The sequence below is a fragment of the Siphateles boraxobius genome, unplaced genomic scaffold, assembly GCF_051911475.1.
Source record: "Siphateles boraxobius isolate OS27281-9 unplaced genomic scaffold, OSU_SipBor_1 77, whole genome shotgun sequence".
NCBI classification, from domain to species: domain Eukaryota; kingdom Metazoa; phylum Chordata; class Actinopteri; order Cypriniformes; family Leuciscidae; genus Siphateles; species Siphateles boraxobius.
Genome location: NW_027509205.1, coordinates 9,578,520 through 9,605,215, shown reverse-complemented (window position 1 = coordinate 9,605,215; position 26,696 = coordinate 9,578,520). Strand labels below are relative to the sequence as shown.

Genomic DNA, 26,696 nt, shown 5'->3' with positions numbered 1-26,696 from the left:
GTGTGTGTGTGTGTGTGTGTGTGTGTGTGTGTGGTACTCGAGCATTATGATGTCATTCGGGTCAGTTCACCCCAGCAGATCCCTGTTCTAGGACACACTTCTCTCTGTTTACAGACAAGGTCTGGTTTTCCGCTTCCTCCTCTTCGAACTCTGCCAGACGCTAACCTTTGTCACGAGGGAAAGCCATTATGTCCGATGCCTAATGGTGGCCGTCACAGTGCCAGGCCTGGACCGCTGTTCGTGAGAAAGTTTGCTTTCTCACGTGGTTGTCCCTCACGCTGGTTACAGTCTCCATGCCTGGGAACTGATTTTTGACGTCAGAAAGCAGAGCTCTCATTACGTCAAATAATAGGATCTGTATCCGTGCCTTTGTATGAATATTCTCACGGCTGCGTTATAATTGCATGTTCATTTTCTGTCTTCCTCTACAGCCACGCGGCCGCCCGGCGGTTGCCACACAGATGAGTTCCAGTGCAGAATGGACAGCCTGTGTATTCCCATGCGATGGCGCTGTGATGGAGACACGGACTGCATGGACCTCAGCGATGAGAAGAACTGCGAGGGCGTCACACATATGTGTGACCCTGCCGTCAAGTTCGCCTGCAAGGACTCAGGTTAGTACGGGCTTGGTCATTCTGAATGTATCATACATATTTCGGTAACTGTAACAGCGGATTGAGTCATGATAAATCAAAACTCACTCCTTAAAGACCCAAAATCAAAGGTTTTGTCACTTTAGTCTATCTGTGTTAGCTTGAACGCCATTTATATGCTATTGTACTCCATTTAGCAGATTGCACATTTACAGTTTTCTCTTATAGGAAATAAACCATATTTATTGCTGGCACATCTTGCACTTTTGCATTTGTGTCCAATAAAATTAGACTTCCCTTCCCCTCAAGTTATAAATACCTGACCAGCAATATTGCCAGTGTTGGGCAAAGTTACTTTTAATAGTAATGCGTTTCAATATTGCTTTACTCCCTAAAAAACTAGTTGCATTACTTAGTTACTTTTTATGGAAAGTAATGTATTACTTTACTTTTGTTACTTTTTCTCATTTGGGCTGGGCTTGCTTTTTTTTTTTTAATAAATAAAAAAAAAGCAAAAGTTTTATTTTTGGCAAATGTGAAGGCCTTTTCAAACCAAATGTGAAATTAATAATGCATCAATGGTGAATGCAAATGGAAAGTCTGGACACAGGAGAAGAAAGTTCAACACAAAAACAACAACAAGAAAAGAAACACAAATGTGCTGTTTATCTAAAGTCATTATTGCTTATTAGTATGGTTGAATTAGATCATCGAAGGTCAGCAGCAAAGTAGAGGCTGACATTTTTTCGGGAATCCCACGGGTCACGGGATTCCCGTGGGATTCCTGCAGGATGGGAGTCATCTTTGCTATTAATCACGGGATTTGGACGGTACAGGATAAATGGTTAACGGGAGCAGACGGGAGCGGGAATCAACCAATAGCAAAGACGACAAAAAAGAAAAAAGTAAATGCACCACTTTGTAGTTTCCTTTTAATACGCCTACAATGTAACGCAATTAAAAAAAAAACTACACGACCCAGCCGTCCCAGAAGCCATCAGTGCTTTTTGTCACGGCTTAGCGCCGGAATTCAAAGAGCAGTGATGGAGGGAGCTAACAGCCGCGGAGAAGTCGATGTGGCAAAAAATGATTTACAGCGCAAAGTACTCCTTCTGAGCGTAGCTTCAGTGTTTAGGGAAGACTGATAAAGGAGAGGCGTTCTACCCTCAATCCAGAAAATGTAGATGCACTTTTGTTCCTACACAGCAACATATAACTAAGATGGACTCATTATGCAAGAATATAATTGATGAAAATCGTTAACATGTAACTAAAAAAAACTATAAATGTAAACTATGAATGTATTGTTTACTCAACAAGAAATAAGTAAAATGCAGCTTTATGTGCTGTTTGGGTTTATTAAACTATTGTAGACATGGTGTAAACTATGTACTGTTTTTCTTTTATTTGCTGTCTTCCATTTTCTGGAGAAAATCTAGAAACAGGGGCTCAGCAGCTGGTCTAAAACAGGATGGAGAGCAGATTAAATCAAATTCTATGTATTAACCAAACACTAATTGAAGAAAAAAATATATGGGAGCGGTACAGGAGCGGGAGTCAGTTTAAACAGGAGCGGGATGGGAGTGGGAGTCAATTTACCAGGAGCGGGATGGGATGGGATTATTTTTTAAACTTTGGTCTGGGAGTGGGACGGGACAAGATTTCTTTCTATGGGAGTGGGACGGGACAGGAGTGAAAATCCACTCCCGTGTCATCCTCTACAGCAAAGACACTGGTTAATAAAGTGAGATTAAATACAAGTATATGTGTTATATTTAACATATTCAAGTTTGCATTTCACTGTTATTATTCATTTTGACGAATTAATAAAATCTGAATCTGTTTTTGTGCCAGTGAGATGAGTAAATGCATGCTCACATTTAGCCTGGAACTACAGTATCCATCACCTTCACACAGCGCACAGAACGTCTCTGCACTTACTCACGATTTCTCTCAACATGGGGACATGAGATGTGGCAATCAATAAATAGGAAAGCAAAGTCATTTGCGTTACTTATTTAAAAAAAGTCTTATTTGACAAACGTGATCTAATTATGTAATTAACAATACTTGTCATGCGTTACCATCAACATGGATGCTATGATGATAATATACTTTGTGAATACATTTTTTTTATTACATTTGAAATAAATAAAATGCTAAATAGAAGCATTTTTGCAATTGATCTCTGACTTTTGGGCTTCTTTCCTGTTTCTTTGTGTGTTTTTAGCCCGCTGTATTAGTAAGGCCTGGGTGTGCGACAGGGACAATGATTGCGAGGATAACTCGGATGAAGAAAACTGTGAGGTTCTTGAGTGCAAGCTCTCCCACCATGTTTGTGCCAGCAATGACTCTATCTGCCTACCTCCTGAGAAACTGTGCGACGGCAAGGACGACTGCCCTGATGGCTCGGACGAGAAGCTTTGCAGTAATGCACATGCACACAAACACAAATACACTCAAGTTAAAGGGATACTTCATTTTTAGGAGCAATTTTAGCTCAACCTCATGTCATTTTAGACTTTTTTTCTGTGGAATACTGAACACTTTTAAAAGAAATTAATATTTCTTTTGAGCAAGGATGCATTAAGTTGTTCAAAAGTGACATTATAAAGTTAGGGGGTAGATTTCTATAGTTTCTACAGATATCTACAGTGATATTCTATAGTGACCAAATTTCCGGCTGTCAAATTCCAAAAAGGACAAAAAAGCACTATAAAAGAAGTCCATATGACTTGTTTGCTATATTGTATATCATATAGCTCCAAAAGAACTACTTTTTTGTGAAGCATTTAATTATTTTTGTCTGTGTGTGTTTGATAGTCAGTGGATCCACATTCCTTTAAATGTTTCACAGTTTGCACAGAGCATGCCAATTCTGCTTGTGTTTTCCATTAGCATATGATAGAAATTTCAGGATTGATTTCGAATCAAATAAGCACGTTCTCTTTGACTAATTGTTTATGTTTTGACAGACTTGAGTTACTCACAAACAAACACCCTTTCAATCTCACCCACTTCTTTCTCCTTCTCACCTCTATTTGTTGTAGATCTTTGTACGATGGATAATGGCGGCTGCAGCCACAACTGTACCATCGCTCCTGGTGAGGGCATCTTGTGCTCCTGCCCAGCTGGCATGGAGCTGGGTACTGACAACAAGACCTGCCAGATCCAGAGCTTCTGCGCCAAGCATCTGAAGTGCAGCCAGCGCTGCGTGCAGGAGAAGGCCACTGTTAAGTGTGCCTGCTACGAGGGCTGGGCGCTCGGTCCAGACAGCGAGAGCTGCAAGAGCACTGGTGAGGGAGAGACAGGATGGAGAAGATGACAAAAAAAGATACCTGGAAAATATTTTACTTGACCTCTAGAAATGACTGAATAAAAGAATGACATCTCTGGATGAGATGTACAATACACTGGTGTATATAATAAATAGGGAATTATGAAATAAACAGGCATTTTAGTGCAGTCACAGTACAGTCATTTTTATATAACTTGTTTTTACTGGAAATTCAGCTCCAACATTTCTTTTTTATTATTATATTTATGTCATTTTAAATATATTATATTAAGTTTTATTACTTTTAAAATAGTATATTTATATAATAAAGAAAGGCGGTAACACTTTTCAATAAGATTCATTATTTAACATTAGTTAATGTATTAACTAACATGAACTAACAATGAGCAATACATTTGTTACAGTATGTATTAATCCTTATTAATATTAGTTAATAAAAATACAGCTGTTAATTGTTCATGTTAACTCACAGTGCATTAACTAATGTTAACAAATACAACCTTTGATTTAAATAACGTATTAGTAAATGTTGAAATTAACATTAACTTAGATTAATAAATGCTGAAGAAGTATTGTTCATTCTTAGTTTATGTTAACTAAGGTTGTTAAATAATGAACCTTTTTGTAGTAAAACCAAAATAAAAGATTAGATGTGTGATGACCTAATGTGCCATGTTCATGTTCTTTAGATCCATTCAAGCCCTACATCATCTTCTCCAACCGGCATGAGATCCGTCGGATTGATTTGTACAAGGGCGAGTTCAGCGTGCTGGTGCCAGGCCTGCGTAACACCATTGCCCTGGACTTTCACCTCAACCAGAGTTCCCTCTACTGGACAGATGTGGTGGAAGACAAGATCTATCGGGGAAAGCTGTCGGAAAGCGGAGGTAAATTAATGTCCTACAAATGTCTTTGAGAAGTGGTTGTTCCTAAGTGTTTTGTTGTTAAGAATTTGTTTATTCATGGTTAAATACAGTTTACACTTGCACGCTGTTGATTATAAGAGGAAATAATAAGAGTGCTACAGATGCTATTAACAGCTTAAACTGTTTGGAATATTTAGTATAGTTATATATTTATTATATGTATATATTATATGTATAATTTATATATATATATATATATATATATATATATATACACATACATGCATACACACACACACACACACACACACACACACACACACATATATAATATATATATATATGTATGTATATGTTTTTGTGTATGTATGTATATGTATTTGTGTGTGTGTGTGTGTGTGTGTGTGTGTGTGTGTGTGTGTGTGTGTGTGTGTGTGTGTGTGTGTGTGTGTGTGTGTGTGTGTGTGTGTGTGTGTGTATGTATATGTATTTGTGTGTGTGTACACAAACATTTATTTTTAGTTGGAGAACTTTATTAATTAATGACTTTAGGGAAAGAGAAAAAGGAACTTCAATCACATTCTCTTGTTTTACACACTTGTTTAAAGTTCTGTGTTGACTTTGTTGTCTTGCTGTGTGTTTTCCCACATTGTCCTGTTCTTTTCAGCATACCAACTAAGTCCGTAATTATTACAACTGTTTTCGTTTCACAAAACCACAGCATCTGCTTGTGATCGAAGCATAGGAATTTGGACGCATGTCTTTACCCATTTGACTCACTCCTACATTGCGTGACTACAGAGTAAAAGTAAAGTGTCAGAAGCACCATGTTGCTTCAAACACACACACACACACACACACACACACACACTCACACTCACACTCACACTCACACTCACACTCACACACACACCTCCCTCCCTCCCTGATCAGCTCTTTCCAGCAATACGATTCACTGTCCAAGCCTTTGGATCCCTGCTGGCGTTTTTGACAGAGTAAAAATATGACGATGATATGTGGCTGCCAATGCTGAAACAAAGGAACAAAGTGTTGTTTCTCAACCCCCACCGGAGAGGCTTCTCTGTCTCCAGCCCAACAGAGAGCTGTTCTAGACCTTTAATTACTGCTCTGTATGAGAGTCTCTCACAGATCAGAGAACGACTTGCCTTGATTGGAAATGTTTTTTGTCTTCCACATGGCTCTAGCTCAAAGTGAGGGAATATTTATTGCAGTGTTGACTTATATAGCTTTCAGGCTGGAAGCAATCAAACGATTTCTCAGCCAATACACAGTCTGAGACCATTGGCAAATGCTTATACTATGCTTTTCCCCCCTCTTTAAATACAAACTTTTCATTATAAAATGTATTGTATGCATAATTTGAGTGAAAAGTTGAACACATGAATGCATTAGTTTTTGGTTTGTCTCCCTTTTGCTTACAACTGCGCTGCATGAAGTTTGTGTAAAACATGATCATGTTCTCCTGCATGATTTGAAATTATCTAAAGAGCATCTTAAGTCACCTGACCAATGTAACATTTTCTTATTTGATTAGTGACCTAGAAGTAGTGCAGGATCTTAAATATTTCTTTAGGGATGCACAGTATAGCAGCACTGTATTGATATTAGCTAGATTACTGTTAGAGTTGTTTATTGGTATTGGTTTATATTTGTTAAGTAATTGTGTATTCTCATTTCCATGTTCTTCCGTGTATTCTAATGTTCCATTATCATCATCTAATGTTAACTTAGTTTCTCTTTAATAACACTGTTAAATGTAATCTTTAACAAATCTCAAAATGAATATCAATGGTTGATACTTTATATTAAAATGTTGTAATAATGACTAATTTCATTTGTAGTATTTAAAAGTATTTATTTAAATTTTAGAGGTTTATAATTTTATCATAATTAAAGAAAATAGTATAGATTTAGAGGTTATCTCATATTATTAAAATTATTAACAGCTTGGTCAGAAATACAATGTCGGTTCCACAATTTCTTTTTCACTTTTCTTTTTTTCATCTTCTCCTTGGTGCGTTTTTCAACAACTTAAACGTTTTATTTCAAGGTTTAACATCTCCATGTCTTTGTGTTTCAGCGCTCACAAGTTTTGAGGTAGTGATCCAGTATGGTTTGGCCACTCCAGAGGGACTGGCTGTGGACTGGATAGCAGGAAACATCTACTGGGTGGAAAGCAACCTGGATCAGATCGAGGTGGCCAAGCTGGATGGTACCATGCGTACAACACTGCTAGCTGGAGAGGTGGAGCATCCGCGTGCGATTGCACTTGATCCAAGAGATGGGTAAAACACGTTATACTTTGACAGTGCTGTTATTTTTCAGTGTTCTGAATGACAGAATAAGGTCGTTTCAAGTGATGTTTCTCTTTTTTTCTTTCCTACCCCAGTATTCTGTTCTGGACTGACTGGGATGCTAGCTCCCCCAGGATAGAGGCTGCGTCTATGAGTGGGGAGGGCCGTCGCACCATCCACAAAGAGACTGGGAATGGTGGCTGGCCCAACGGTCTCACTGTGGACTACCTAGAGCGCCGTATCCTGTGGATTGATGCCAGGTATCTGAAAAGCGAAGTATCAGAAAATGCTAAAGTATCCACAGTTAGTGTCCTTGATCTTTTAAAAATAAAAATGTATCTTTAGATCCGATGCCATCTACTCTGCGGTTTATGACGGTTCTGGCCTGATCGAGGTGCTCCGGGGTCATGAACACTTGTCACACCCCTTCGCAGTCACCATGTATGGAGGAGAGGTCTACTGGACGGATTGGCGGACCAACACTCTGGCTAAGGCCAACAAATGGACAGGACACAATGTGACAGTCGTCCAGAGAACAAACACTCAGCCGTTTGACCTTCAAGTGTTTCATCCATCTAGACAACCTCAGGGTGAGAACCAGCATGATTTGAAAATAATAAACTGAAAAACTTTCCACTTTATTCGCATTTGTTTTGTGTTGCTTTTGTAAGTTCTGAACATCAGTGTTGTTTCTGTTAAGTAACTAAAACGATAAAAAATTATTTGCTTTAACTGAAATATAGCTAAAATGACTAAAACTGACAAATTAAAGCAAAATACAAATATTAAAAAAACTAATTAAAGTTACAAACTAAATGACTAAAACTTAAACTAAAATTAAAATGAAAACTGAAATAAAAAATAAAAGCTTATTCAAACTATCAATGACTACTATAATAGTATATAAAAACAACTAAAATGACACTAGTGAACATTTTCTTTCTCCTTTGCAGCTCCAAACCCGTGTGCGGCAAATGACGGGATGGGGCCGTGTTCTCATCTGTGTCTCATCAACTACAACCAAACCTTCTCCTGTGCCTGTCCACATCTCATGAAGCTCAAGGCAGACAAGCACACCTGCTACGGTAGGCTCCACCTCTCTAAGCCCTTAGATCCAATCAAATCTCATCTTCTAATTATTAGCAAGTTCTGAATGGAATACTGTTTTACTGAATACTGCACAATATGTTACCTTGTCATTGCAGGCAGCGTGCTCTATTGTTTAAGCTACAGGCACTATATAATTAATTAAAATACCCTGTACTATAAAGAATAGTAGGTATTATTCCATGATAAACGTATCAAACAGAAATCATAGGCTGTGTTCATAATCGTCCCCTATACCCTCATTTACTATTCCCTACATTAGTCCACTTATATAGTTCACTTGACAGAGTGAATGAAAATGAGTGAGCGAATTCAGACACTTAGTGTGCCAGAAGGGCTCCCGCTTTTTGTGCTTGCTGTTTAATAATTTGGCAAACTGGCAGCTCTAGTTGTACTTAAAAGATTTATCTTGAACTCTGTCATGGAAACTACAAGCATGTATAACAATTAATAGTCAATTAAAAAGGAATTTATACCTGTATGATATTACTCTGGACCAGCGGTTTGGAAAGTGTATGGATGGATGATTCAGCTGCAGGTGGCATCTTCTGGTCAGACACGGGAATTAATTCGACGCGCGACTCTAACAGTGCATTTTGGGTATTCTCTAGCCATTGAGCGCATAGGTGTGTGTGTGTGTGTATATATATATATATATATATATATATATATATATATATATATATATATATATATATATATATATATATATATATATATATATATATATATATACTGTATATATATACACGCATATAGATTCTATGATATGGTTGAGCGTACATTGGTTGTACGCTCGTTATTGTGGTGCATTTTGGGATTGAATGAGTGCACTCGATAACATCCACTATGGTTTCGCACACGACTACCAATGGCTGTCCCCTCAAATATGCCCTATTTAAGGGTATAGGGAGCGATTTCAAACACGGCCATTGTCACCTCACTACATTTTATCTATCAAATGTTTTAACTATAGCTGTTCAATTTGATACTGATATTATTTCCATTTTAATCCATCTGACTTTTGAATGCATTGCATTGTGTGATACAGTAGTCCATGCAATAATCTAGTGTAGGTCATCCAGGTATTCTACATAGTATATACAAACATGTACTGCTGTAATAGTAATGGTAAGCTATTTGGAACGTAGCCTAAATCTCAATCCAATTTGAGTGAGCTGTAAGCAAAATTGCAACTCCACAAACCTCCTTACCTTGTACTGTTTGTGTTTGCATCCAGCGAAATTCAATAGCATTTCATTATTACTTCCCTTTTAAGTTAATGCATTTAAACTGTTGTGGCAGCTTCAGTCTAATGGAATATCATCTTGTGGAATCTGCATTTTTCTACAATTGAAGAGTTTAAAAAGCTGTGGCTAAAAGCATGCATGTATATACAATTAGAAAACACAGACAGAACAAAATAAATCATACTTTGCTAACTTTTTTTAGTTTGTTGTGATTTTAAATGCATTCATTCTTATCTCACACACTTAAGGGCAAATTGTATACACTCAGAAAAAAATGGTACAAAAGCTGTCACTGTGATGTTAGTACCCTTTTAAAAGGTTCTAATATGTACCATTAAGGTTGCTAATATGCTCTTTAGGTACAGGGTACCGCCCCAGTAACAGCTTTTGTACCTTTTTTTTTTCTGTGAGTGCATGAATTGCGTAACAGCATGAGACCTTTCTTTTAGATTCCATTTGCGTTGGCGCTTGATCCTCAGTGTTAGATTTTTCAGGTCTGGCTCTGAGTATGTCAGTAGTCTTGTGTGGGCTGTAAATCTCGTTTAACAGTCAAGAAAACAGTAGTGCACCGTCGCCCAGATGCAGGATCAGTGTTTAGTATTCAGCAGCACAGCTTCCAATAATGACTCTATGGAGAGCAGAGTGATTGGAGTAGAGGACCTGTAGGTACAGTGATGATTTACTATTGAGATTAGATAGTGGCAAACTCAGGAGCAGGAGCCGCTCTCTCTGTTCAGGCTAATCGCTATGGCGAGTGCACATCAGAAATCCAGAATAAACTAGTCTTTGCTACTACAGTACATTTTTTACTTTAACAGTTTTATGTATGTATGATATATATTATAATATATATATTAATATATATTATAATGTATATAGTGATATATATTATAATATATATATATACGTATATATATATATATATATACGTATATATATATATATATATATATATATATATATACGTGTATATGTATATATATATATATATATATATATATATACTATACATATATTAGTATTACATTTTTCTGTCATTAATCTCGATTAATCGCTTCAGTCCTAACAATAAAGTTTTTAGTATTTTTTATATTTTATAATTAGACATTGTTGTTTTTACATTAATTTGGAGATCTAAAGACAGTAGTCTATATATTTTTTTAAAAATTTTAATGACATCTTTTTATGAAAGAAGGCCAGTATCACAGATACCAATGCTGCTACTGATGTGATGTGACAAAGGTTATTCAGTCTAGAGAAGTGAGTGATTTTCTCTTTTTATTTTGTTCTTTGATTATCCTTAAAGACAAACAGCAGCAGGTTTATTAAGCTGCTGTCACTTTAAAGGGATAGTTCACCCAAAAATGAAAATTCTGTCAGTATTTACTCACCCTCATGTTGTTCCAACCCCGTAACCCCTTCGTTCATCTTCGGAACACGAATTAAGATATTTTTGATGAAATCTGAGAGCTGAATCACTTCTCCATACTAGTCCATAGGCTTCTTGAGGGATTGAACTTGCTGGCCTCGAAAAGTTATTAAAGACATCGTTAAAATAGTCCAAGTGACTACAGTGGCTCAATCTTAAGTTTATCAAACGACGAGAATACTTTGTGTGCAAAAAAAAAAAAAAAGTCATTTCCTTCTCTCTGGGCCTCGAGTCAGGTTACTAGTTTAACAGCGTATGATCTGTTGTTGTACGTCAAACGCATCACACACATGACCAGCGTCGGCCAATAGTAAGCCTACGTGTGACGTAACTCTACACAATTACACTAGTTTAACTGATTAGAGGCCAACAGAGAAGGAAATTAATAGTTGAAATAAAGTTGTTATTTATGTTTGTTTTTGCGCACAAAAAGTATTCTCGTCGCTTGATAAACTTAAGATTGAGCCACTGTAATCACTTGGACTATTTTAACAATGTCTTTAATGACTTTTCGAGGCCGGCAAGTTTCAAGAGTATTTGCATGAATAAGAGCGTGATCATATAATGTAAAGCTACCCAAAGATGGGGGAAAACAAAAATAATATTATATTTCTAGTGACATTGACACTTCTGATTTTACTTTTCAGAGAACCGTCAGTTCCTGTTGTACGCTCGTCAGATTGAAATCAGAGGGGTGGACATTGATAATCCCTATTACAACTACATCATCTCTTTCACTGTGCCCGACATCGACAATGTTACAGTGGTGGATTATGATGCTCTGGAGCTCCGCATCTACTGGTCTGATGTCCGCACTCAAATGATCAAAAGAGCCTTCATTAATGGGACTGGTGTTGAGACTGTTGTGTCAGCTGGTGAGATAATAGTTTCAGCTTTAAGATCTATTAATCGAAGTATACATTGGCCCTAAATAGTATTGAACAAATGGACAAATTTTATTGCATTAGAAAGCAAAAAATCGAACTGATTGACATCTTCAAACAAATAATGCAATAAAAGAGATCCTTTTCCGACAAACTTTACCAATCACATTTAAACATCTGATCTCCTGGTCATTTTTATTCATTTTCTCAGAAGACCGTTTCCCTCAAAGATACTATAACAACTGTTATGTTCTAAATTGTCCAAATACTTTTCGTCTTCATTTTGAGTAGGATATCTATTTGATCTTTTATAACATAATTGAAACATAATAAACAGCGATTATAACCTACTGACATTTTTTGTGAACTACTGTATATATATATATGGAAGTAAAATATATCCCAAATGTTTTTGAAACAAAAAAGCCTGTTGAATTGCACTACTTGAAAAAAAAATGCATTGCATTATCCATACTTGCATTTTAATGCATTGTATTTTTAGGGCTTGCATTTTTATGGGCTGAAATTCAGCATGGTTGAATATTTAAGCTTTGAATATTTCAATTCAAAACATTTTAAACATATTTTCATTATTAAAAATTCAATAATCCATATTCACCTTTCATATTTCACTTCCAAAATATTCAAACTGTTTAAAAATACAACCTATAATATTCAACAGGCAATTTTCGGTCCATTTTATTTCGCTTTGCAAATTCGCTTTCGCAAAATCATGTTCTCTTTTTCCTCTAGATCTCCCTAATGCTCAGGGTCTAGCTGTAGACTGGGTGTCCAGAAACCTCTTCTGGACTAGCTATGATACGAATAAGAAGCAGATCAATGTTGCACGGCTGGACGGGTCCTTCAAGAATGCTGTAATCCATGGGCTGGACAAGCCTCACTCTTTGGTGCTACATCCTATCATGGGGTAAGTAGAAAAACGCACACATGCACAATTTCTAGTGTAGGCTTAGCATTTGAGTTTTACTGTCATTGTAGTCTCTTTCAGGTTGTTAAGTAGGCCACATTTGGAGAGAAGCAGATGCGGTGCCAGTATGCTTCTGGCAGAGATTTTAAAGGCTGTAGATGAGAAATGTAGACGTTGGTCATTAATGAGAGCTTTAGGTCGGACAATACGGCTGCCCTCATGTTGCACTTCTCAATCTGTTGCTGTGTGGCTAATGTGAACCAGATGTGCTTGTTGCAGTGCCAGTTTCCAATAAAAATAATGAGCTTATCCATGCAGACAATACAAGTCACTCAACTGTTTTTTTTTTTTCATTTGGTTGGTATGTTTTTCGCTCTTCAATATTTTTTTGATAAATTACTGTTTATTTCTTCTGTCACTGGCAGTACATCACAGCGTTTTGGAGCATTCTGTTGAAGACACTTCCCTGGCTTTTATTTTTAAACCAATCCAAAGTAAAGTGTCTCAATGCCTTTTTACGTCCAAAATCTCAAATAACAGAACCTCAACAAACATTTTTTGGTGTTTTCAACAAACAACATGGTGCTTTTTGGAAATAAGTATTGTTATTTTTTATCTAAAACCAAAGCTATTGAAAATGTTTTTGGTAATTGAAATAAAGCTGAAATAAAATATAAATATTAATGTAAAACTTACATGCTTTGGCAACTAGCTGAAATGAATAGAAAAACACGAAAACTGTGATAAAATATATTAAAGCTGTATAAAAATATATTTAACAAAAAACTAATACGAATGACAAAAACGCATAACAAAATTATTAAAAAATAAAATTAAAACGAAAGCTGAAAATATAAACAAAAAACTAATTCCAACTACACTATCAAAATAGTACTAAAATAACACTGTTGCAAATCATTTGCAGATATCTACTTGATTGATATCTACTTTATGTCTGGAATCAGCTACCATTCGTCTTATGCTTTGCATATTGTTTCATTACAGAAAGCTCTACTGGCTCGATGGGGACAACATCAGCATGGCCAACATGGACGGCACCAACCACACATTGCTGTTCTCCAATCAGAAAGGCCCAGTGGGTGAGTGACCTGTCTTGATTCTTTACCTTCTGTTTGCCTAAAGCCAAAAGAGGGCCAGTTGTAGATGATGTTTTACACGTTGACTTCTTCCTGTGACAGGTCTGTCCATTGACTTTGACATGCAGCAGTTGTACTGGATCAGCTCGGGGAACAGCACCATTAACCGCTGTAAGCTGGATGGCTCCGGACTGGAGATCATTGAGGGCGTGAAAGGAAAACTTACCAAAGCTACAGCCCTCGCCATCATGGGTGAGAGAGCACCATCATCCTGTTTCTCCACACGGATTCATGATATTCAGGAGCGTATATATAGAGCTCCACACTCTGCATAATTAAACCTTAAATTTGGAATAATAGAATGACCTCTTTATGTGTAGGAAATAAGTTGTGGTGGGCCGATAAGGGCACAGATCAGATCGGTACATGTGACAAGAGCGATGGAGGCAACTGGAAGGTTCTCCGAAATAACACCTCACCCATGATGTATATGAAGATTTACAATGAGTCTGTGCATCAAGGTGTGTGTTTTCATATTTATATTGATTATGTAAACCTAAAATGCATGTGACTTTGTCCTCATAAATGAATATGGAAGTGAAAATGAGAAATTGGTATTTGTAAATGTTATCATTTTTAAAAAGAATAAATAGATTGATTAATTAATTAATTAAAACAATATTTAAATATTTAATGATTCATCATAATTGTGATCATTTTGGTGATTATTATTATTTATTTATTTATTTTTTGCTACTTAATTTATCTAATATTTGATTTGAAGAATATTAAATGTTAAAATAGCACACATAATCAAAGAGGAATTCCTGGATTGTCAGATGGTAAGACAGATTAAATATTAGTATTATCATAGATGTTATTACATTTTAATGAATGCTTAAAATTATATCAATACATAATGTAATTTATATTCATTATTTGACCCTAAAATGCATGTGATTTGTCCCCATAAATGCATATGTAGGTGAAAATGAGACATTCTTCTTTATAAAATTAATACATTTTAAAAGGAAAATGTGGTGTTCTAATTTTTATTAAACAATTAATTGATTAATTAATTGATTGATTAATAAAAATAAATAACAATTAAAAAATAAAAAATATTATTAATAATAATAATAATAATAATACCAATTAAATTATTATTTAATTGACTAAATATTCAGTTTAAAAAATGTCCAATTAAATGTTAAAATAGTTCACATAGGCTAATTAAAGGGGAATTCCTGAAATGGCAGATGACAAGAGAGACAAAATATTAATATAATAGAAAATTATAATAGAGTAATACATTTTAATTAATGGTTAAAATTATTACAAACTATAAATAATATAGATACTGAGATACTTTTAATCACAGACTGATACAGTTTGGATGTGATTGATATCTACTATAGGTACCAACCTCTGCAGTAAGAACAATGGTGACTGTTCTCAGCTTTGCTTGCCAACTTCACCAACTACAAGAGCATGCATGTGTACTGCTGGATATAGTCTGAAGAGTGGCCAACAGTCCTGTGAAGGCAAGATCTCATACAGGCATCACTAATGTACCCAAACCCATTTGTTTTCATATGAGCACATTTTAACATTGTGTGTATTGTACTTTTGTATAAAGGGATGGGTTCGTTTTTGCTCTACTCCGTGCATGAGGGCATCCGTGGCATTCCTCTGGACCCATCAGATAAATCTGATGCCCTGGTACCGGTGTCGGGCACCTCTCTTGCTGTGGGCATTGACTTCCATGCTGGTGAGTATGCAGATTTTTTTGTGTAAATGGATTCAGTCTGAAATTTGCCTTGAATGCAACTAAATTGGTGTTTTGTGCTTCTTGTGCCCTTTAGACAATGACACCATATACTGGGTTGACATGGGCCTGAGCACTATTAGTCGAGCCAAGAGAGACCAGACCTGGAGGGAGGACATAGTGACCAATGGCATCGGACGTGTGGAAGGTATCACCGTTGACTGGATCGCAGGTGTGTAAAAGTGCAAACACACAATTAAAACGCATTATATTTTTAGTGTGACTAACACTTAATGTTGTTTTGTTTAAATAGGCAACATCTATTGGACGGACCAAGGCTTTGATGTAATCGAGGTGGCCAGGCTCAACGGCTCCTTCCGCTATGTGGTCATCTCTCACGGTCTGGACAAACCACGTGCCATTACTGTACATCCAGAGAAAGGGTGAGGAAATGTGTCTGTTTGTTTAGGAAAGATGATGAGAAAATGGTGTATTTGCACTTTCTCCTTTGTGTTGAAGGAAGAAATGGTCTTGGACTCAGGTATTTGTGTGTACAGGTATCTGTTCTGGACAGAGTGGGGTCAGTATCCACGTATCGAAAGGTCTCGTCTGGACGGTTCTGAGAGATTAGTTCTGGTCAATGTCAGCATCAGCTGGCCCAATGGCATCTCCATTGATTACCAGGTTTGTACATAAACAAACTGTGCATCTTTTCCAGAACAAGTTTGTTGTTGGTTCTAGTACCAAATGTAATTACTAATCAGAATGTACTTTTAAAAGACATATTTAGTAATTACTGTTATTAATATTATATAAAAAAGAAAAACCAAAACACTAAGGTGAGTGCTGTATCACTTATGTTGTATAATGTGTAGGAGGGCCTTCTGTATTGGTGTGATGCCCGCACAGACAAAATTGAGCGCATAAATCTGGAGACTGGAGAAAACCGTGAGCTGGTGCTGTCTAGTAACAACATGGACATGTTTGCTGTTTCTGTCTTTGAGGACTACATCTACTGGAGTGACAGGTGCAAACGCAGTATTCCTTTACTATTGTTTGTTATTACCTTTTTTAGTTGACCCCTTTCATTCATATTCATTTGTTCTCAGAGATGATTATGCCTTACTCTTGCAGTTTATTTTACAGATAATGAGCTTTATCTTCTTCTGTTTCCAAAAGGACACATGCCAATGGTTCCATCAAGAGAGGAAACAAAGACAACGCAACAGATATGGTCTATCTGAGAACAGGCATTGGTGTTCAGCTCAAAGACATTAAAGTCTTCAATCGTGCTAGGCAGCAAGGTGGGTATTTTCCTAAACTAGGTATATATATAAATATAAAATAAAGCAGGGGTTTTCAACCATAAGAACCAGGGCTGCACGATATTTGAAAACCTGACATTGTATATTTACAGTATACTGATAATATTTACTTTTTCTGCGATATATTGCAGTATGAAAAAATACAGGAATGTTCATCAGATGACTTCTATAACTATATTTGGAAAGAATTGAACATTCTAGAGTGAGTGGAATGATTTTGTTGGAGAGTGCAACATAAAAATAATTTAAAAGCTGGAATTTTTTATTTATTTATTGCAAACCATTCTTTTAGGGTTGAACAATTTGGGGAACTTTTTTTCTTTGAAGTTTGGTTGTTCACACTTGGGTTTACAACACAATTAGGGTTGGAGGTAAAGTCAGCTGGGCAGTGGCCCTCTTGAACCGGATTTGAGAAACTATGCACTAAGCCATATTGTGATATTGATTTTATTTCTTTAAATTGTGCAGCTATAATAAGGACCCCTTCAAAAAAGCTCTCAGCCAATTCATAGACCCCACTATATAAAAAAGTAGATTTTCTCTGAAAGCTTATACTAACATCTCTCTGTAGCTTATAACAACAGCAACTGTTAATTTAATACATAAATTAACATAATAACCTTTGCAGGTACCAACGTCTGTAAGGTGAATAATGGTGGTTGTGAACAACTGTGTTTGTTCCGTGGTAACGGCAATCGTACCTGTGCCTGCGCACACGGCATGCTGGCAGAGGACGGCCACAGCTGCAGGGACTATGATGGATACCTCCTCTACTCGGAGCGCACAATACTGAAGAGCATCCACTTGTCGGATGAAACAAACCTCAATGCTCCCATTAAACCCTTCGAAGACCCAGAGCACATGAAGAATGTCATAGCTCTTACCTTTGACTACAGAGGCGGTGGAGGGAAGGGAGCCAATCGGATCTTCTTTAGCGACATCCACTTCGGTAACATTCAGCAGATCAGCGATGATGGCTCTGACCGCAAGACCATAGTGGAGAGTAAGTGTCCAATCTTTTCATTCATTTTCATTGTATCTGTATTGTGCAAACCATCTGGATGAGGGTAACAAGAATATACTGTAACGGTGTAAAAAATGATAATGAAACCAAGCACTTGAAGAAAAATAAATGCCAATTATTTTTGTAAATACAGACCTACTCAATGAAAATCTGTTGCTTTAATCGGTTTTCTCTTCAGTTTTGCATCAGCTTCACACACACAACTGTGTCAAATGTCTCTGGTCATTAAATCTTTTTAAAAAAACATTTTTTAAAGAAATTAATACTTTTATTCAGCGAGAATTCATTATTTATTTATTTATATTTTTGAAACAGGAAAAGATTAAGGACAATCGGGCCTGGCTCAGTATAAACTGATTTTCAGCAGGTTCCTGCTCTGCAGAACATAAAACCACATACACAACAAAGCTTCACACACTAGACAGCTAGAGACAACAACAGACACACAAACCAAGATATTGGGCAACAGGAGGGGCTATAAAGCCATCTCAATGGTCACAGATATATCTGTCCACTAAATGGCGAGCAAAAGTTATTTTTAACAGTCTTCTTGATGTGATAGTTCTGATGTGCTGTGGGATCTCATTCCAGATTTTTGTGAGCACATAAAAAAAAAGATCTCTGTCCATAACAGTTTCTAAAAGCCGGTAAAGGCAAAAGTCCATTTATAAATGATCTCGTAGTGCGCTCAGGCCTTGAGCTAAGTTTCGGAACCAATTCGGTTAGAGCAGTTACAGTGTGTCCATTTGAGATTTGATTAAACAGGTTTATCCCATGGCTTATTTTATAGTTGTGAAATGTCAAGGCATTAAACAAAGATAGTGCTGTACAGTGGTGAGTCCGGCCTGGGAGCCTGACATTGATCTTATGAGCTCTATTATAAAGTCTTATTACTGGTTCAATAATCTCCTTTGTTGTTAGTGACCAAACAGGTAAACAATATGACAAAGTGGACAGAATGATGGCATGAAGATAGGTTTTTGAAACAGAAAACAACAAATATGGTCTAATTTTGCTATAAACATATAACTTTTGATTTAAATTTCTGGTTAGAGTTTAAACATATACGGTTAGAGTTTAAACGCACGTATTTGCTCCGTGAGAAGCAGCAAAGCCGACATAGTTGACCGCAAGGGTCGAAAGCCATGCTTTAAATGACAGTTAAGACAGTTATATTTCAAGTAAATGCTGTTCTTTTGGACTTTATATTCATCAAAGAATCCTGAAAAAAATGAATCACTGTTTCCACAAAAGTATTAAGCAGCAAAATAATAATAATAAATGTTTCTTGAGCAGCTGATTAGCGTATTATAATTATTTCTGAAGGATCATGTGCCACTGAATACTGAAGTAATGATGCTGAAAATTCAGCTTTGACCACAGGAATAGATTACATTTTTAAATATTTTAAAATAGAAAACAGGTATATTAAATTGTAATAATATTTCATAATATTTTTGTTTTATTGTATTTTTGATCAAATAAATGCAGCCTTGGTGAGCAGAAACCAAAAATAAATATTTTTTTAATGAGAATATATAAATATAAATAGACACATGGAAATAATTGAGAATGACCAATCAGAAGCAATAATCAAGTAGTCCAGTGTAGTAAATGTACATAAATGTATTTTATTGATTCTTAAAAACTATCTTTGAATGTCTTTTTTTCAATCTATTTCATTTTAGCCTGTTAGACAGGTTGTTGAAAATGTGAAGTAGTAAGAACACAAATTAAAGGAATAGTTCACTTCAACATTCTGTAATAATTTAAGTTGTTTCAAACCTGTATGAATTTCTTTCTTCTGCTGAGCTCAAAAGAAGATATTTTGAAGAATGTAGCTAACCAGACAGTTGATGGACACCATTGACTTCCATAGTAGGAAAAAAATTCTATGAAAGTCAATGGCCCATCAACTGTTGTTTCAAACAATTCATACAGTTTAAAACAACTTGAGGCCGAGTAAATTATGACAGAATTTTCATTTTGAAGTGAACTATCCCTTTAATTTTGGTGCAGTGCAAACATTGAAAAAGTAATGAACCTCTATACAAAGTTTACATTGCTGTTGTTGTAAACTGTTTATTCCATAATACTATTTTATGAATCAGTCAAGAAAGTAAACATGCATGCATTCAGCAATAAATCTATTGAACATCTGGCTTGGATGTTACAGGTCAGCTAAAGTATGTTGCTTAACAAAGAATGATGGTTGTACAGTTTCACATAATGACCCATTATTAGATAATATCATCATTGATGTGTTCCCAGGTAATTCAGGTAGAAGGCTATTTCTGGCATAACAAATCAATGTAGTTCAAACATATACCTGATATTTAGTATCTTTATCTCAGTACATCATTAGTCCCATTACTTATATTGCTTTTATAGCATAAACGCATTTAATGTTTCTGCATAGTCCAGTTCTTTATCCTCAGGGTTGTGGAGGGGGGTCCAACTCTACAGGGTTAAAGGGCTGCACTGTGGCACTTCCTGGACACACAATGCACCCGCAGCCTTTGCAACACACCCGTCCCAGTGACAGCAGCTCTCGCTGAAATTTGTTTGACATGAAAGCATATAGGAGGGGATTGGCTACAACCGAAGAGCTCGCTAGCAGCCGGGCAATAATGGTGAAGTCGTGATGATGTAGTTGTGTATTGCTGCTACTGGTACCGATGAGCGTGAACATGAGGACGTAGGATGGCAACCAGCAGATGGTGAAGACTAAAACCAACAGGACCGACGTCTTTGTCACCCGGTTCTGATAGCGCTCCATTTGCAGTGCACAACCTAGCAGTCTTTTCCTTTGTAAGAAGCCATAGAGTTTGGAGTACATGATAATAATGATGATCAGAGGCAAAGCGAAGCCAATCAGGAACAGAAGAGTACTGTAGACCAACTGGCTGAGGTCTGACAGAAAGGCAAAGCAGACAATAGGCGTCGTTCTCAACTGCCGAAAAGCAAACTGAGGTGCTGCAAGAGCCACAGCCAGAACCCACAGAAGAATCACAGAAACCCACAGCCAGCGGCGCAGTCTGAAACGATACGTCCAGGTAGGGTACACCACAATCAGGTAGCGCGTTACCGCTAATGCAGCTAGAGTGAATACACTCGCCGAGTTACAGGCCACTCCCAAGAAACTGATGACTTTGCACAGGATGCTGCTAAAGGGCCAGTAGCCCAGTGCTATAGCCGCGGTGTGGAAGGGCAGGCAAATGAGCTGCAGCAGATCCGAGGCGCTCAAGGCTAAAAGTAACGTATCTGTCCCTTGAAGAGTTTGGAGCCCATTCTTCCTCCTCCGTCCGGTCAGGACGTAGATGACCAGTGAGTGTCCTACCAGCCCGATCACCATGACTATTGTGTCCAGAATTGGTGCCAAAAACTGTGTCAATTCCCACTTCAGAATCCCAAAATCATGGCTAATATTCATACTGTTGCCTGCTAATCCTCTTGATATACACTTTAACATGAATTGATCACAATGAAGTGCAGAATGGCATACGTTCAAACTGAAGATGAAGATTGCCGTCTGCTTCGGGCTAATAATTAGCTCCTTCAAGGCTTAATAACTTCCTCTCATGGCAAAGCATCATTGGAGTGTTTACTCCAAGAGATAAAGGAAGTCTCCACCGGGGTGGTTGTTAATGTTTAGCATTAGCATTTAGTTCTATATCTTCCTGGGAAGTTGAGAATTCATGTTAATGCTTTTTTCTTGTACATAGGAATTTTACATTTAAATTTTTTTATTATTATAAGGTTTTAATGACACAATGTCTACATCTGAAAGTGCATCTGGCTCAATGCCCTGTCACTCATCATTAAGGATCCATCATTTTATGTTTAATGATGTCGATTTAATTCAAGAGAGATTTAGCAATAACAAAGCAAATATTTAATGACTACAAGGCTAGTTTCTTGAATTGAAAATGGAACATTGACTACAATACAATTTAACTACAATAGTTTGTTTTAATTTACAATACCAACACTGTTTGGAATGTGGCCAAAGGCTTGCAGGATTTCCATAAACATCTTTATTTCATAATTTGTAATATGAAAGGACTTCATCTCACATTATTAAATATTAAACTTATTTTATTTGGGATTATGGAAGGTGCTTACCTTACAGCCATCCATTATTGCTGTTTGCTTGTATTGATTGAGTGAAACCAGGCAACCTTACAAAACCTGATTCCCTGCATCTGTCAAAGGCTGCCAAATTACGAACAGTCGATTCAACTTGAATCTAAGTACCCATTGCGACTTCCTTCTTATGATCAATTAAATGACACTTCAGATTCATTCCAATTCCTTGAGCTTGGCTGTTCCAGGACTTTGACCTTCGTCTGCCTGTAACACAAGATGACAACTCTTCAGTTTGTCCTAATGTAATATCCTCCTGACCTTCAAGTTCAAAGTAGGATGGGTAGTTGTTCAGGTATCCATCATCTAAGATATCGATTGTCAGATTAACTGACCTTTTGTTATTACATCATAATTTCTGTGATGATGACGTCTCACCTGTTAACTTAAGTGGGCGGTGGCTATTGTGTAAGTATCTTGTTATTCTTCCTTTGGTCTAAAGTCTGATATGTTTTACAGTATCGTTATTGTTTTTTTTAGCAAAAGTAAACAGCTTGGTTGAGTGTCCTTCCTGTTTTATGGGGGGAGTAATTGCTGTCATAAAGCAGTCATTGGTGTGATGCAGAAAGATGCTGTGAACCCCTTGTGAGCTCATTAATTCTGTAGAGGGCGACTATTATTCACTGTGACTTTGACTCATTGAGACTCTTTGGACGACGTTGACTGAAGCACATTGCACCACATTGCTTCTCACCCCAGCGTTGTGTCCAAGACTCGTTTTTGTGGAAGAACTAGTCACCGTGGTTAAAGAGATTCACCAAGGGAGGGGTCCTGTATGCACAGGCACCCATCCATGAAATGACCGGATGACACTAAGCCACTAAACACACACAAGCACCAGCAACAAAGGCTGTCTCACAGCCCGCAGAAACCAACATGCACACATATCATGGGATTAAACCGTTCACTGGGACCGGATAAGTAGTTTTAAAAGAGATGTTTTGGACTTGCAATGTGTTAATCATATTCAGTTACTCTTTGAAGGATATATGATACTAAACGTGTTTGAAGGTGTTACCATCCTTTACAAAAAGTTAAAATGCCTCTTTTTTATGTGTTATTTTTAGCTATAGTAGAGCTGCAATGAACAGTTTGTTCAAACTAAATACAGTGTGTCTACAACTGTGCACTGAATTATAATTAAAAGAAACAGATTGAGTTGTTCTTGGATTAGTAACAAGCAGTCAGAGCAGGATTCTCTATATAAATCCAAGTCAATTTTCTTTTTTTTCTTTCAACAGGTGTAGGGTCAGTTGAAGGTTTGGCTTATCACCGGGGTTGGGACACACTTTACTGGACCAGCTACACCACCTCCACCATCACACGGCACACTGTGGACCAGAGTCGCACTGGAGCTTTCGATAGAGATACTGTAGTCACTATGTCTGGAGACGACCACCCCAGAGCGTTTGTTCTGGATGAATGTCAAGAGTACGAACCTTGTATATAAAATTTTCCATGATGCAATGTTTTATAGTTATTCTACTTGGCGATGAATAGCAAGAGTTTGAAGTATACGCAGTATGAACTATTACCCTACCAAATACCAAAAACATTCATATTTGTATTGACTGCCAAAGTGAAGTTCACGTAATCAATAATGGTGAAAGAAATGGTGTAGCGCCAAATGCAGACGCATAGTCCAACGTCACAAAACTTATTGGGTGTGTAAGTCCAAAAAAAAGTAGAAAAAAAGAATCCGCACGCAACGAATAAGGCACAAGTTCTGCAACTGTTTATTTATTACTTCAACAGAGGCCTCAAAAAGACAAAAAAGTGCTGTGAAGTGCAACACGTTTTTGAGATCAACTCTTCATCCATTTAATATAATTGCAGATACACACCTGCGTCCATATTTTGCATGTTATATACTCTTAAATTAATAAATTAACAGTTGGAGAACTGCCTTATTCGTTGTGTCCGGATACATTTCTCTACTTGCGTAATTAATAGAATATTTTTGGTTTGTATAATTATTTAATGCTTTATTTTTATAATATGTTTATGTAATCATTTAATAACTTTACTTTGCCCTGTGACAGCTTATGTTTTTTTTTATCACATAAGTTGAAAACAAATCTTGTTGCTTTTGGTGTGAGAAGACAGGCATATGTCAGTTTCCATCTTTGAATTACATTTCCTCCTCCGCTCTTTCCTTCAGCCTGATGTTTTGGACTAACTGGAATGAACAGTCTCCCAGTATCATGCGAGCATCTCTTTCTGGAGCTAATGTCATTGTGATCATCGGAAATAACATCCGCACCCCGAACGGATTGGCCATCGACCACCGTGCTGAGAAACTGTATTTCTCTGACGCTACTTTTGACAAGATTGAGCGCTGCGAGTATGATGGCAGCCGGCGCTTTGTGAGTTCCTTTGTATTTGTGTCTATTTTATAGTATTTATGCCTATTTTTTTAATGTTTGTTCATGGGACAGTGAGAGATGGTATTTTTGACTTTTACATGGTAGATCATGACATTTACAATGCATGTTCATGTTCATACAATGAGTTCATACGCTTAGTTCATAGAGAACACACACTACTAACATGTTGAATTTGCTTGCAAAATAAATTAATCTAAATTGTACCTGTGTGCATTTGTGTGATTAGGTGGTCCTAAAGAATGAGCCAGTGCATCCTTTCGGTTTGGCTGTGTACGGTGAATATATCTTCTGGACAGACTGGGTGCGCAGAGCTGTTCTCAGGGCTGATAAATACGGCAGAGATATGAAAGTCCTACGTGCTGATATTCCTCAACAGCCAATGGGCATCATCGCTGTGGCTAAAGACACCAATAGCTGTGAGTGACTAATCCGTGTTAAATCTACATTATTAGGATTTTATATATATATATATATATATATATATATATATATATATATAATTTCCAGGAGCTCTAGGTACTTGCTTAAAGATTTAACACAACAGAATTGAGAGAAATAATTAAATATGTTGAATTAAAGAAAAAGAAAAGCAATGTAACATACACCTAGAAAAATTAGGTAGAATTTTAAGGCAAAAAAAGGTAACACTTTACAATAAGGTTCATTGGTTATTAACAATAGTTAATGTATTAAATAATATGAACTATCCATGAACAATACATTTGTTACTCTATTTGTTAAACTTTGTTAATGTTAGAATGTAGAAAAATAAAGCGGTTCATTATTTGTTCATGTTAGTTCACAGTGCATTAACTAAGCTTAACAAAATTTTAATAAAGTATTAGTAAATGTTTAAATTAACAAAGATTAATAAATGCTATATACGTGCAGTTCATTATTAGTTCTTGCTTTAAATAATGTAGTTAACTAATTAACCTTATTGTAAAGTGTTACCAAAAAAATTATATACATTTAGATGGTAAGTAGAAGGCTTATGTACAGATCTACATATTAAGTAGTGTATATACAACTGTATAAATATTTACTTGAGGTATTATTGCAAAATGCCTTGGTTTTATGTATTAGGAAATGTTGTAGTTAAAATTACCTAAGATTAATAAATGCTGTAGAAGTATTGATCTTTCTTAGTCCAGGTTAACAAATGAAACCTAATTGTTAAGTGTACTAATATAACAATTCATAGTAAAAAAAAGGGAAATATGAACTCATAAATATATAACAATGATTGCTTCAGCCCCAATAGCCATTTTAAATGAGTCATTTGTGTTTGTGTATGTCTATAGGTGAGTTTTCTCCATGCCTCACTAATAATGGAGGCTGTCAGGACCTGTGTCTGCTCATGTCAGAGGGACGAGTCAACTGCAGCTGCCGTGGAGAGCGCAAACTACTGGGAGACAACACTTGTGTTGGTGAGAGGGGCAAACAGGAAGCTACTGTCTAAATATAAGCCTGTTCTGAAAATACTCTGTTTCCTGTGAGAATTGCAGTATAATATGAACGTAATCTCTCTCTCTCTCAGCGGAGAACACAACCTGTAACAGAGTGGATGAGTTTGAGTGTGGAAACGGTGACTGTATCGACTACAGCCGGACCTGTGACGGTCAAGCTCACTGCAAAGACAAGTCTGATGAGAAGCAGTCCTACTGCTGTAAGCATGACACTGCGGCTCTATACACTTGTTTGCAATTTTAATAAGCATTTCCTAATCTGTATTTGAAGTATTAATCAGTTATTGATCTCTCTCTTTTTCTGGTTGCAGTGAACCGCATGTGTAAGAAGGGCTACCGGCGCTGCATCAACGGACGCTGTATCAAACACAGCTCCTGGTGCGACGGCACCGATGACTGTGGAGATAGTTCAGACGAGCTGCCATGCAACAGTATGTGATTGTTTGAAATAAATTGCGAGATTATGGGAAATGAGAAATACGCAGTCTTCTTTTGTGTAGTTGACTAAAAAAAAGTGCAGCCATACTAGTTCCTCACTGTTTCCATCTCTGTTTTCTTCAGTGACTCTGTGCAGCGCTGCGGAGTTCCAGTGCAAAGACGGTTCCTGCATCACTAACTCTAGTCGCTGTAATCAGGTGGTGGACTGTGAGGATGCCAGTGATGAGATGAACTGCAGTAAGTATTAATCGAAAAAAAATCTGGGCTGTAAGGTTGCCTGTTTGAACGCCACTAGGTTCAAACATGACTCCAAGGAGACAATCACTCAAAAATCATGTGAAGGCATCAGTGTTCATTTTGAGAGCCATTTTT

The 26,696-nt window shown here is 36.9% G+C and overlaps 2 protein-coding genes across 2 annotated transcripts in view; one reads left to right on the top strand and one right to left on the bottom strand.

Moving 5' to 3' along the window:
* lrp1ab (low density lipoprotein receptor-related protein 1Ab) overlaps positions 1-26,696 on the top strand; it is a 123,406-nt gene that overhangs the window by 69,810 nt on the left and 26,900 nt on the right. Inside the window, exons 21-48 of the mRNA XM_077218756.1 lie at positions 432-614; positions 2,824-3,021; positions 3,644-3,889; positions 4,581-4,778; positions 6,859-7,063; positions 7,168-7,332; positions 7,418-7,662; positions 8,026-8,157; positions 11,506-11,733; positions 12,496-12,670; positions 13,676-13,770; positions 13,870-14,019; positions 14,148-14,288; positions 15,186-15,311; positions 15,407-15,538; positions 15,633-15,767; positions 15,849-15,978; positions 16,093-16,219; positions 16,411-16,562; positions 16,715-16,839; positions 17,489-17,863; positions 23,272-23,461; positions 24,192-24,396; positions 24,644-24,833; positions 25,722-25,847; positions 25,958-26,086; positions 26,198-26,317; positions 26,448-26,561. Of these exons, the coding sequence (XP_077074871.1) occupies positions 432-614; positions 2,824-3,021; positions 3,644-3,889; positions 4,581-4,778; positions 6,859-7,063; positions 7,168-7,332; positions 7,418-7,662; positions 8,026-8,157; positions 11,506-11,733; positions 12,496-12,670; positions 13,676-13,770; positions 13,870-14,019; positions 14,148-14,288; positions 15,186-15,311; positions 15,407-15,538; positions 15,633-15,767; positions 15,849-15,978; positions 16,093-16,219; positions 16,411-16,562; positions 16,715-16,839; positions 17,489-17,863; positions 23,272-23,461; positions 24,192-24,396; positions 24,644-24,833; positions 25,722-25,847; positions 25,958-26,086; positions 26,198-26,317; positions 26,448-26,561 (4,737 nt within the window). The remainder of the gene's footprint in view (positions 1-431; positions 615-2,823; positions 3,022-3,643; positions 3,890-4,580; positions 4,779-6,858; positions 7,064-7,167; positions 7,333-7,417; positions 7,663-8,025; positions 8,158-11,505; positions 11,734-12,495; positions 12,671-13,675; positions 13,771-13,869; positions 14,020-14,147; positions 14,289-15,185; positions 15,312-15,406; positions 15,539-15,632; positions 15,768-15,848; positions 15,979-16,092; positions 16,220-16,410; positions 16,563-16,714; positions 16,840-17,488; positions 17,864-23,271; positions 23,462-24,191; positions 24,397-24,643; positions 24,834-25,721; positions 25,848-25,957; positions 26,087-26,197; positions 26,318-26,447; positions 26,562-26,696) is intronic.
* LOC143725941 (somatostatin receptor type 4) lies at positions 20,240-21,317 on the bottom strand. Its single transcript, XM_077218819.1, has one exon. The coding sequence runs from the start codon at positions 21,315-21,317 to the stop codon at positions 20,319-20,321; it is 999 nt and encodes a 332-aa protein (XP_077074934.1). The 3' UTR covers positions 20,240-20,318.